Source organism: Phascolarctos cinereus, unplaced genomic scaffold, assembly GCF_003287225.1.
Source record: "Phascolarctos cinereus isolate Bilbo 61053 unplaced genomic scaffold, phaCin_HiC Scaffold_4;HRSCAF=312, whole genome shotgun sequence".
NCBI lineage: Eukaryota > Metazoa > Chordata > Mammalia > Diprotodontia > Phascolarctidae > Phascolarctos > Phascolarctos cinereus.
Window position 1 is genome coordinate 104,820,415 of NW_027555847.1, and position 13,806 is coordinate 104,834,220.

The 13,806-nt window shown below is 39.7% G+C and overlaps 1 protein-coding gene across 1 annotated transcript in view; it reads right to left on the minus strand.

The window, feature by feature from the left end:
• ADAMTSL1 (ADAMTS like 1) overlaps positions 1-13,806 on the minus strand; it is a 409,980-nt gene that overhangs the window by 51,011 nt on the left and 345,163 nt on the right. Inside the window, 2 exon segments of the mRNA XM_078152482.1 lie at positions 669-803; positions 3,910-4,089. Coding sequence (XP_078008608.1) covers positions 669-803; positions 3,910-4,089 — 315 coding nt within the window.

The following is a 13,806-nucleotide window of genomic DNA, read 5'->3' on the forward strand; positions in this document are numbered from 1 at the left end:
CAGCATGGCCAGTGCCAGTGAAGGCTCCTGCCAGTGAAGGTTATCAGAAATGGAAAACAAATTAGCAAAGTAGTAGAACTGCCTACCCTGTGGTGCCAGACCACTTTCAGCTCTGAGGGCTTCAAGAACTCTGAGAAGCCACTGAGCATCTTGTAAGAGGGAGGTCATACTGGGTGTTCCAAGAAAGGCAGGGTATATTATAGGCTTATGTAACCAGGAATCAATATTCCTCTATGTATGATGCTGCTAATTTTTCTAGCATTATCCTAGAGGAGAGGAGGTCAGTGGGAAATGGGCAGGCTTGTTTACAAGCTAATAATGCCTAGATTATTCTTGACATGAAAAGTACGAATAGTCTTCACATTGCAGTCAAGTATAACCCCTTACTCTGAGAGAACCTTGGAGTGTAGAAACTCATGTTGGAGTCCGAGCAAAGTTGTATTGGAATCTAGACAAACTTAAAGGCCAGACTGAGAATTGCCCCTACCTCATGGAAAATTAGCAAAAGTTTCCACTGGGTGAGTCTGGATTCTCTAGGCAATGTGAGGATTTCCTGCTACCCCACTGTTGCTGCCTTCCTCCCTCCTGCCTATACACAGTCCCCCTTTCCATAAATTCAGTCTAGTCCTGGAATTATGCCAAGAGCTTCAGAAGACTGGACTACTCACCAAGGATGGCAGAATTCCCAGGACTCAGGACCAGCTGTGTTCCCAGAGGAGAAGTCAACACAGAGGGAAGGTTAGGTCCATTGGCCAAAAGCAGGGCCTTCATATCTTCCTCTTGAGAAGGGGGATGGGGTGGATCTATGAGCAGGGAAATGATGAATCAGAGCTGGCTAAAACATAGAAATCTACTACCTTTAGGAGTGGTGAGGAAGAGGAAGAGGTTAAGTATTAAAAGGTCAGGTGTTTCTGTTGCTGGCTTCTGAGAGGCACCTCTCTAGAGGAGACATCCATACTTCCACTGGGGTTGGGTTCTGAGTTACAGGCTTAATATACTATGCCTGAAAAAACAAGGCTGCTTCTGAGAATTGGGCACATTTCTGTACAGATGTTCCTTACTTTGCGCCAACAATGTGTTTCTGAAAACACAAATTGAGTTTTTGTCAATCAAACCATATTTTGAGGAACTTGCAGTGTTTATAAGCAAAAAGACTCCCTTTAGAAAACCTAATAGTTAGCCATCTTCCCATTTCCCACCTGTGGGCATCTGAGCAGGCTGCTCTCATGCCAGGAACATACTCCTTTCCTCAAATTTCCTTGCAGCCCACTGTTCAGATCTCTCCTTTGCCTTCATCACACCCTACATTGCATTATGCTTTGTTGTGTTCATGTCCTACCCTTTCCCTCAGTAGAATGTGAGATCCTTGAGAAATGACTAAGTTGTCTTTGTCTTCTCAGTCTAACATCGTGATTTGCACATTGTTAAATATTTAATAAATTTTAGCAGAAATGAAATAAGTTTGCTTTGTAACTAACAGCTGAATGACTAAGGCTAAGTGACTCAACCATTCTGTGTCTCTGTCAAATGAGGAGGTTGGTCCTTTCCAAGGTCCCATTAATCTCGAAAATTCTCTGAATTCTACATGTCAGTTAATGGTATCACCAACCTAAGCCCAAGTCCTCCCCTCCTTAAATTCTTTGAAATACAGGGTATCCCAAAAGCCTTAATGTCGTGATAAGCTTTAAGATGACTTTATGTTCTTATGTCTAAAAGTAGATGGAAGCTATACCATATGTTTCTTCTATGTACAGCCTCCTGCCCTGTGCCTATAGAGCTCACAGTGAGTCCTCAATAACTGTTTGCTGAATGAATGTAGGTCTGTGTTATTGGACTACAAACAAACCAACCTCTTGAGTCTCAATAGCTGGCACTAGGTCTCAGCTTTTTGAAAAAAATATTCCACTTAAAAAATTTAAACTAGTTTTAAATGATTAAAAAAAGAAAATGAAACCACTTTTTATATTCAGAAAGTACCTGGAATAATGAATGAACTGTGATCAATAAACCAAGGTTATTTCTGATTTAAAAAAATGCCCTGGAGTGAGAATTTAAATAGCAATTTTCCGTCAGATTTGATTAAAGTGGGGAAGAAGTAACATTCCCCAAACAGTCTTTTCACCCGCTTTTCAATGGCACTGTGGTGCTAAACACAGGTTCACAGAATGTACACACTTCATTACCAGACCTACAGTAGCAGCTACACACCCTGGTTAATCTGTCATCTCTCCATTAGTAGAAAGTGATGGGGAAGTGTTATTAGGGAGGAAAACTCCATCAGTAAGTACCATAAATCAGTGAGGGGTAATGGTCCCACCCAGGCTCTGGGCTCAACAATGGCTTTTTGAGTCCAATCGTCCAGCTAGAAGCTCAGCCCATGACTGTGAAACTGAACACAAAGTAAACTTCATCCTTCACTGAACTGAGTTATTGCTGCTTTCGGAGATGATTTGGGGCTTATATAGTCACTGGTGAGCTGCAAACCCGACTGGGTCACTTGGTGAGTTACCATGAGGAGGCTTTTGGAAGCCAGAGTGAGCAGAGACTTCACACCATCAGTTTGGTGAAACTGAAGCCTAAATTATTTCTCTCTCCTACTAAATCATTTCCATTCTAATAATAGCTCCATTTGTGGGTGGGTAGGTACATAGGTATAGCCCTTTACTAAAGCTAAGACCTTACTATGGTGTGGAGGTGCTTCTGGATTCTTTAAGACTTTGCTGGTGGAGCAAGCTCTGCTAGGCATTACCAAATTGAATTAAAGATGCAGTGATAGAGGTTGTCTGTCTGTCTGTCTATCCATCGCATCCATCATCCAAGCAGCCAGCCTGGCTTAGATCCAGAGAGCCTTATTTCCAGGTGGATTGCCTGGTTAAGAATTTTTCAATCATACCAACTCTTGACCATCTATTAAGTTACAGAGAGGCTACGATTTGTGTTAGTGAAAGGAGGCCTCCCCACAAACCAATGAAATTATGGTAAAACAGATTCTTGAAGTATTGAATTAGCGTATGTATACGTGTATAAATGTAGGATCATTTATATTCCTCTCTTTCCCATGGATAACCGCAGGTGTGTTATACATGGAATTTACTCGACAACTCTAGTGGGCCCTAGACATGAATTGACATCAGGAACCTTTTTTGTTTGTTTGTTTTTAGGCACTTGGGGTTAAGTGACTTGCCCAGGGTCACACAGCTAGTAAGTGTCAAGTATCTGGTCTGAGGTTGGATTTGAACTAAAGTCCTCCTGACTCCAGGGCTGGTGCTGTATCCACTGTGCCACCTAGCTGCCCCTATATGTGATGCAGGCAGATTTAATCAGCACTCTGAGGCAAAGCAGGAAGTGGGGACATAAAGGTAGAGACAAGGTGACTGACATGTCTATAAGCGTAGCCTCTAGCTCTGAAGGGATTTTGGTTACCTTCATCTGACCTATTCTTGACTGATGTGTTTGTAAGGGGCTCTAACTCCCTTTACCTTGCTGGGTATAAAACTCTATAGACCTGACTAGCTAGTCCATCCAGGAGCATTTATGTACGTAGCTTCATTTTTAATTAGGGAAGATAAAGATGGAAACTCAACCCGGCATTTGGTTATACATCATATGTGCACACATTGTCTTTGCTCTCCTCATGGGAATGAGGATGCCCTGATGGTTTGTATGTTATTCAGCAAATATTAGAGTTAGTCTAAGATGGTTGAGCACAAGTCTCTGTTCCTTGATGTTCCAAATCTTATTACTGTAAAATCACATATTTAAAATCTTTCCATCCCTTAACTCTCCAGGGCAAGGGAGAAATTAGGGGAAGTTTAGGTTACACTGACTGAGTTCAGTGAGAGCAGGGAGAGAGGGAGGGGAAGCCGGTGTGTATGCTGTCCACAGGCAGTTGACCTTGCAGCTGTTTACCTAGGATCACTAGCTGGGTGTTTTCGGTCACTTCTCCGTGAAGATTGACTGCCCTGCAGGAGTAGAGCCCCTGATCGGAAAAGGAGACATTTGTAATCGTCAGGGAGCCATCGTGCAGGTGGTGAAGGGGAGCCAGTTTGCTTTTATTCCTGAACCAAGTGACTTCTACTTCAGGCACACCTAGGAAGAAAAAAAATAAACTCATGAACACAAAATTCAGAGCAGGTGAACAAGGAGGCCTTCACGGTCACCCAGAGAGAGCCTGCACGTGATACCCGATTGCCTGTGCGGGGTCACTCCTTTAACTCCTCTCTAGATTCTCTTAAAATGCTGGTGCAGTATTTACTTCAACAAAGAACTAAGGGGAGGTGTCCTTAACTATGAGGACATACACACAGTGTATCTATCTATATCTATCTATCACACAGTCATCCTGTTTATACTCTTAATATGAAATTCTTTTAAAAGTTCTTATGGGGGAAGGGTCTGTTTTCAGGGCTCTATTAAAGGGGGTAGCTATCCCCTAGTCATAGAGTTATAAGTAAGGGTGTGCTGAAAAATGTTTAACAATTGACTCTCCAAAAACATGTATACATAACCCACTTCTAAATTTAATTTGCATCATTAACATTTTCTTCTTCACTTTCTTAAGCGTAAGCAACCAACAACATAATAAATTGAGCCCTGATTTGTAGTGTTTGCCAAATTCCAAGGTGTAAATGCTTACAACAAAAGTTTAATAATTGGCTTTCCTGAGGTGGCTCCAGCACACAAATGGTATTAATATTATAATGAAGTGGTTGGCCAAGGGTTGGCTAAGAGCACCTTGAGCTCTTTGGAAGAAAAACTGTTATCAAAACAAAACAAAAGAAAAGAAACCCCAGGAGTTACCCACTACCTTTAGGATAAGATACAAACCTCTCTGTCTGGCATTTTAAATCATTCACAGCCTGTTTCCAACCAATTGTACCAGGCTTATTATACATTACTACCCACCCCCTTATACACATTCTATGGTCCAGCCAAACTGACCTTCTTGCACTTCATAAATTACCGTCAGACTTTGCCTAGGTATCCCCCCCACCCTCTCCCACCATGCTTGTTCTGTACCACCTCCTTCCTTCCATATCTTAGAATCCTTAGTGTCCTTCAAAGCTTGGCCCAAATGCTATGAATCTTTTCATGATTACCACAGATGCTTGTACTTCCCCTCCCCCAATTACCTTGCATTTATTTTTTTGTATATAGTCTATATGATGAACATGTTGTCTTCTATGAAAGAAGAAAGAATTCCATCTCCTGATCCTGTTACTTTGGTTAGGGCATTAATTCACCAAGTCTGGGATGTGCTCCTTCCTTACATCTTCCTTGAAGAATCTTTGGCTTCTTTCAAAACACTGCTGGGGAGACACTGCCTATGTGAGATTTCCTAGATCCGTCCACTGAAATTACTTTGTATATATGTAGTGTTGTATTCCTCGGGAGAATATAAGCTCTATGAGGGCAGGAACTGTTTCATTTTTGCCTTTGTCTTTTCAGCACTAAGTTCAGTGTTTTATACATGGTAGGTATTTAATAAATGTTGAATTAAATACCATACTTCCCTCCACCCTATTGTTGCTTGTTTTTTTTCCCTTCCTTTCTTCCTTTAATAAGTATTTATTGGTCCCATTTGGGGCTAAATAGTGAACTTTCCCTTTGTCCAATCTATAACAGGCCCTGGCTGCTCAGGCTGCTCAGACTTGAGTTCCTTCTCAGACAATAACGCTTCTCTTTGTTGGGAGCTGTTGCCTCATTGTTTTGTGTGTGTTCACCCATTTATCAGGCAGCTGCTCTTGATTTAGTCTGTGTTTCCTTCCTTCACTTGCTAGTTTGAGGATGGGCAGCTCAAGTGTTTGGCACATCTAAGATCTCTCCTCTGATCACCTGGTCTAAAGATTGATTTGTTCTCTTCTTTTATTCTGCTGATGAATCATAATGGAATCAAAACCACCTGGAACCAGCACGTTAGCCGGGGAAGAGGGAATATTCCCCAAAAAGAGATGAGTAGTTACAGTTTTCTAGAGTCTTCTCACATCAGTAGCTCACACAGATTTGCTATAATAAAATGGCTCACGTGCCTATTTGAGAAGTCTGACCGGTATGTCTCCTCCACATACAGACAGATAAGAGGTGAGGGTGAGTGGGAGAACCTGCTTTTTCAGGTATCACCACTAGGGTGAGCAAGAGCATTACATGAACTTATCGATAACGACTTGATCTTAGAAGAAAAGAACCCTTATGCCAAAGCTCAAGATGTATGTCGAGTTTTTAGTTAAATTTAAAAAGAAAAACTTAATGCCAATCAGGAGAGGAATGACTGTGCAAATTAAGCTGCAAACAAAGGTCCCTGGCCTTATTCTCTCTGGTAAAAACAAGAAAAAAGAGGTCACCTCAAAAGAATACCATCTGTAGCCAATTCTTTTATTGGACTTTGAATTGTCCTTTTCTACATGGACTGTATAGGTTTCCACTTAGGAAGGGGTCTAGACTTTCAGCTTCTATTCCCTTTGAGGAACCAATGACTTCCAAAGAGTGTGTGATTCACAATAAGGGAGCCTGCCTAAATGATCCTTTAGTTCTATCAATAAATGCATGTTTGCTGTGAAGACCAAATGAGTCTTAAAGTGCTTTATAGTGTCTATAGAATGAACTATTATTAGGTGAGGAGAACTCAGCACAGCTTGGATATTAGCACCTCCACCTGGTTTGCATTCATTCCTGAAGGTCCCAGGATTTAGAACTTGTAAGGAAACTTAGGAGTCATTTGGTTCAACTCTCGTTTTAAAGAGCAGGACATTGACAATCAAAAAATGGCAGTCTCTCGTCCATGGTCAGTTATGTGGGTATAGCAAGGAGCAGAACTGCGATTTGAACCTAGGTCCTTTTTATTTTGTTCCAGTGGCTCTTTCATACTATGTTGCCTCAGATCTCATCAGTAACATTTCTATATGTTTATTCACATTTTCCCCTTCGCCTGTTATGTTCTCCTTCCCCATCACATCTGCCTGCTGAAATCTATCAAGGTGCAGCTCAAGTACCAGCTCTTCCATTAAGCCTTCCTCAACCCCTCCACAACCCCATAGAGAAAAGTGCTCTCTTCCTTTTAAGAACATTCATGATGATGTATTTGTATGTCTCTTATGTAGTTACCAAATTCCATTATGTTATGTTTATCTGACCATGCATCTTATGTCCCCAATTAAATGGTACGCTCCTTGAGGACAGACTTCATATTTTGCTTATCTTTACATATTCCCTCAGTACCTAGCACAATCTTCTGAACAAAAGAAGTTCTTCATTGAATTTAGTATTTCAATGAATAAAAGAATGAGTAACTTCTATCACCTTATACATGTTGCCTCTATTTGTAAAACAGGGGTCATTCAGACTGACAACAGAACATGGCATTTAATATGTCATAAAATGGATTCTTGAAAGCATTGGACTAACAAACTTGGAAAACTGCATTTAAAATCAGGAAGCCTGGGTTGAAATTCTGCCTCCTTTACTTAATTGTGTGACATTGGGCAAGTCATTTTCCCTCTCCAGGCCTCAGTTTCTTCATCTGTTTATAGGCGGTTGGACTTCTAACATCTAACCTCCATTACTTCATGACTTGTTGCCTCACCCCCATCCATAAAATGGGACATCCAATTGACGTGGCCGTTATGTATTATAAAGTGGGTTAGAAACATCATGAGAGAGATGCTATGTCAGTGGGTGGAATGGCATTTATATTTTTTTAAAAATAGAGAAAAGGCTTGAAGCTGTCTCCATAGTCTTCCAAAAAAAAGGACCTTCTAATTGTTTCTTGTATAGAGGGGTGATCTGCTGTTACTTAGAGGCACCTGTCAGCACGTAGCCTCTATCCCGGCCTCTTGGCAGTGGTGGCAGCAACAGCAACAGCTCCCATTGAAGAGAAATTCTACAGAAAATAGTTATTTGATTTATTCATGAGCTCTTCTCTCCTGATGGCTTTTATTTAAAGGATTTTTCTACAGGAGCCAGAGCTGTATACTCTGACCCGAATACAGACTTGTGTCCTGAACTTTTGGATGTGGTGTTGGCATGCACACCCACTTTTGGCATAGCATGATCCGAGCCATCAGCTTGAGTCAAAGAACAACCCTTAGGATGCCTTGTGGAACAATATCCAGCTGTTTTACTGCTGGCTTTGATGTGTCTCAGAGATAATCAGAACAAGAGGGTAGAAAAAAAATGAGTCACAGAATTCTGGGAGGTATCTCTTTTATGGAGATGACCAAAAATAGGTTTTGAAAGCTTTACTCTTACTCTTTTATTTATCACAAGTACCTTAAACATTGACCTTTGTGTCTCTTGAAACAGTCCTAGCTATTTATTTGTGTTTCCCTTCACACTGCCACTTGTATCAGAGACCCTCACTCCTACATAACCTCTCAAGTGCATAACCCTTTAGTATCTTGTTATATCTTCATTTGGACTGCTAGGTGGCACATTGGATAGAGTGCTTGCTGGGCATGGAGTCAGGAAGACTCCTCTCCTGAGTTCAAATCTGGCCTCAAGCATTTACTAGGTGGGTGACTCTGGGCAAGTCTGTCTGCCTTAGCTTCTCATCTATAAAAATGAACTTAAGAAGGAATAGCAAACCACTCCAGTATCTCTGCCAAGAAAACCCCAAATGGGGTCATGAAGAGTTGGACACAACTAAAAAAATGACTGAACAACAACAAAAATATCTTCAGTCAGAGATGTTTTGGGGATAGATGTGGTGACATCACTACCTATGAAAACATTTTAATAAAATGTTAGTGTGGGAAGGACCTGAGAGAATCATTTCATTTTGCAGATAACGGAAACTGAAGTACTGAGAAGGGGGATGAGTTGCATAAGTTGAAAGATGATCATAATAATAACAACAATACGTGCAAGGAAATTTGCAACGCATTACTGTGTGCCATGAACATTTAGCACCTACTGAATACCTAGTAAGACACGACCTGGTGGCTTGAATTATGCATCAGAAGCTCACTATCTTTCAAGGACTAAGGGAAGACAAATCCTTCTAGTACAAATACAGACCTTAAAATATCCTGAGGAACTCAGCCAATATACTGTATTGGAACCAGACCATATCACAGACTGAATTGTTGCCCACAATCCCATGGACATCACAATGATTTATAAAAAAACTAAAGAAGAATGTTTTTAATATATGTCACTCTCCCAAATACTCATAATTTCCAAGCTTTATGGAATGAAAAGCTTCAAAATATAGAAACCTGGCCAAGGAGATTAAAATCATGGGGGAACAGGATGAGATGCACATCATCCCCGTTGTTCTGTCTGCTACTGGAGTTGTACCAGGGATGTTTTCAGTGAGCTCACAGGAGATGAGCTTATATCTCAATACTTTCATTCAACTGCAAAAAGCAGTTATCTTATCCATTTACGCAATAGTTCATAGAACATCGGACATTAACCCCATGGAAAAAGTTGAGAAAATGAGATAATAATGATAACAACAATGATGATAATAATTCAGAATCAGGTGACTGCCATAAGAAGATACAGAAAAGTTATCCTTAAGGAGCCCAAACTTGTTGATCCAACAGGTTTTGCAATGATGTGGTAGAAAATATGTAACACATGAGCAGGATGAAAAAATTCAGCAGTTGTCATATACTTAGGAAGATGTGGTCCATATGTAGAATTACACACAAGAAGTTCATCATATACCTCATAAACTAACATGACAAATCTCCATATTACAAATATAAATATGCAAATATAAATCCCCATATTACAATTACACATCCCTCCAAATTCTTGAGAATTCTACATCCAAACCTTGAAAGAACTATAGCATCATTATAGACAGAATTGTTGCCTGCAACTTCTTGGACGTAACAATGATCCACATAAATTTAAGAATGACATTTTCAAAAGATTCTGCCATAATGAATACCCCCAAACTATATGTAATGGAAAACTTTCAAACTATAGAAACCTTAGGAAGAAATTGAAACCATGTGGTAAATAGCATGAAGGACATGTCATCCTGTCTGTTGTTGGACTTGTCCTTAAGATGCTTTCAATGAATATATGGAAGATGAACTTATATCCGCAAGCTCTTACTCAATTACAAAAAAAGACATTTTTTTTCTACTTGTGTACTAGTTCACATAACATTAAATATAAAAGAAAACTAGAAGGGTAAGTGACTTGTCCTTGGACTATTTCAATCTGAACATCATTCAAAAAGATGAAAAGAACAAGACAGTCATAATAATGATAATGATAGCTGGTATTTATTTTTATGTATGCAAATTATTTTTTATAGAGCATGTCACTTGATATAGCAGAGTTGGAACTCAAACTAGGTGGCCTGATTTCTCATCCAGCACTCCTAATTGGTTTTCTGGCCACAAATCATCTCCCTTTTCCAATGCATTCTCTACATAGCTGTCAAACTTATTTTCCTAGTATCAGAAGTAGACTGGGTAGTGCAATAGATAGAGCACTGGACTAGGAGTCAGGAAGACCTGAGCTCAAACCCTTAGTAGCTGTATGACCCTTAGAAAGTCACTTAAAATCTGCTTGCCTCAGTTTCCTCATCTGTAAAAAGAGGATAATAATTGCACCTACCTCAGAGGTTTGTTGTGAGGACCAAAATAAGATAATAATTGTAAAGTGCTTAGCACAGTGGCTGGCACATAGTAGGGACTTAATAAATGCTTATTTCCTAAAATGCAAGCCTAATCATGTCACTCCCCTAATCAATAAACTCTAGCAGCTTCCTCTTGCCTTTAGAGTTTTAGGATGCAATGCAAACTACCTTTTTATTTTTTTTAAGCCTTTCTCAACTTGGACCCAACCTACAGGAATTCACACCCACTTCCTCTCCATATTTTCGAATCCATAACTGTCAGAACTCTGTTCTTATGCCACCTTTTAGATGAAGGCTTCTTGATTCCCTGTAGCTGGTACTGTTCTCTCTCCTTCTCCTGAATTTACCCCATATTTATTTTGTATACATTTTTGTTGTTCAATTGTTTTTCAGTCATGTCTGACTTTCTGTGACCTCGTTTGGGGTTTTCTTAGCAGAGATATTAGAGTGGTTTGCCATTTCCTTCTCCAACTCATTTTACAGATGAGGAAACTGAGGCAAACAGGGTTAAGTGACTTGCCAGGGTCACACAGCCAATAAGTATCTGAGGCTGGATTTGAACTCCGGTCTTCCTGACTTCAGGCCTTGGTGCTCTATCCACTGCATTACCTATATTCATTTTACATATATTTTTGTTCCTGTCTCCCTGATACAATGCAAGTTTCTTGAGGGTAGGGACTATTTAATTTTGGTTTTTATATCCCCACCCCTAGCCCAGCACCTGACACCTAGTAGGATACTTAATAAATGCTTTATTAATTCATTGATCAATTGATGCACTGTAACGCTTTAGGGGAAAGATATTGTGTCAGGTTGCATTGTCATTTTCAATGCTAGCTGAAACATTTTTGCTTATACTCTTTCTATTTTCAGCAGAATTCTTCCAATTAGCATTGGTATGAGATGAGTTTCTGGAATTTGTCTTTGCTAGCTTGCTTGTTTACCTTTCTTTCTGTAGGGTTTAGTCAGGTTGCAGCCAATTACTTTTGTCACAGCATATTATGATGTGACAGAAAGGATGCATTGAATGGGGAGAATGGAGCATAAAAATACCAGAAGCTTTCATTTACATCAGAAGACAGACTATGGCCTGAAGCTATGATTCCTACAAGTTGTTTGCATGAGCTGTGCTTTCTAGTCACTCCAATGCCCTTTAGAGCTAACAAAAAGGAAGCAAAATAGGCTGCCTTGAATTTTTCTCCTCTTTGCTTCATATTATATCAATAACATAATGCTCCCTCTTGTTACTTAAAATGAACTAGTCTGATCACAAGGGCCTGGAAGAGGATAGAGCTATAGGATCAGTCAATTGAATCTCCATTGAGATGCCTAGAAGAGGCATACTGTAATTTTCCATCTTTAATCCCAGAGAGAATAAATGAGCTACCTAGACTCTGTCCTGGTTGGCCGTGATGTAGAGGCCATTTGAATGTTTTTTGTTTTTGCCCATCAGCCCCTTGGTAATTTTTCCAGAATCACACACCTGACTATCTAATGCCTTTGCACTGATTAAGTAGGCATTTAATAAATTCTGGTTTAATTGTGTCATTGACAATAGATTACAGAAACACATTGTGTAACCATAGGTTTTCACTTGTCTTATCATCATTGGCTATTTCAACTTTGTCTTTATACAGTACATATCTCAATACACATCTGTCCTACCCTTTTAGTTCAGTCAATTTGTCCTTTTAATCACCCCTAGTATGAGCTCTTCTCACTCTTGGTTCCAGATCTATGCCTGGATCTGCCTTTATCCACCTGCCAAACTCTCTCCAAAACAGGAGGCCCTTCTCCTCTAAGGCAGTGCGAAGTGGTGCAAAAAAGCCAGAAGAGCTGGTTTGGAGTCCCAACTCTAGCCATTGACTTGCTATTGTAACCTTGGGGGAAATAACTTAATCTCTCTGAATCTCAGCTTCCTCATCTGTAAAATGATAGGGTTGGACTAAATGGTCTCCAAGATCCCTTCTGGCTCTGAGATTCCGTGCCTGTAAGTATGGATCCCACCCAACCCATACTAGCTGCCCCTCTGTGACAAGCCATAGAACCTCACAAAATGCAGCTCAATTTGAGGCCATTTTCTGAATTTAGACTGAGAGCAATTTATGTGTATCATAAAGATTAGCTCAATCTCTTGTAATGCCTGACCCATGCAGGGCATGGAAGTGACCCTGGGTTTTTGAAGGTTATACTGGTGGAACAACAACTTTAGAAATCCCTCTCAAGTTAGAAAGGCTTTCAGATGGATTATGTGTCTGTCATTTGAGGATGAGTGTCATCATTGGACCAGCCATTACATGTTGGTTTTCTTTGGCCACAGAGACACATAAAGTATTGAAGGGATTGTGATCTATGTCTGGAGGAAATATCCACAATGAAAAAAGTATTGATGTTTGTAGTTCTAAAGAATGATCATATACCTAAGGCAAGGAGGCAAAATTATACAGAATTACTGCAATGAGCTAAATTTTCAATTGTCATTAATTATTGTTTTTGTTGTTTATGGTTTAATTTCTTTCATTCTCAAAGGCTAGGTAGAATGTGCATGGAGGTGTTTCACACACTGAAAGTTGACATTGGATGTAAATTCTTTTAAAGAAGTCTTATACATTGGAAGGGGGATGGCAGAACAAATGCATTGTTTGGTGATTACTTGTTTTTTTGTTTGGTTCTGTTTTGTTAAATGCTAAGGGTTTTAGAGAACACGTAATTTCTCATTTTGCATATTTATTTGATTTGTTTCTTATGTGGGTTATTAAATTTATGATAAAGTTAATCTACAGGGTCTCTTCTCTGGGTTCCTACTATGGAAGACACTATCCTTTAGTCAAAGTATCAATAGAAACCCTAGGAAAGAAGTAAGGTGTTTGTACTGCACTACAGTGTTGAAATTAGAGTCACGAAGACATGGGTTTAGATCCTGCCTTTGACATTTACTAGTTGTTATGACCAAGGATAAGTCACTTGACTCCTCTGAGTTTTAGTTTCTTAATATACAAATTGGGGCCAATAATACTTTTCATATTATTAATAATATGAATTAACATTAATAATAATAACATCATTTTTAGTCATTTCAGTCATGTCTAACTCTTTGTGACCTCATTTGGGGTTTTCTTGGCAAATATACTGGAGTAGTTTGCCATTTCCTTCTCCAGCTCAAAGGGTTGCATAAGGTTCAAGTGAGATGGCATTACAATACGTAT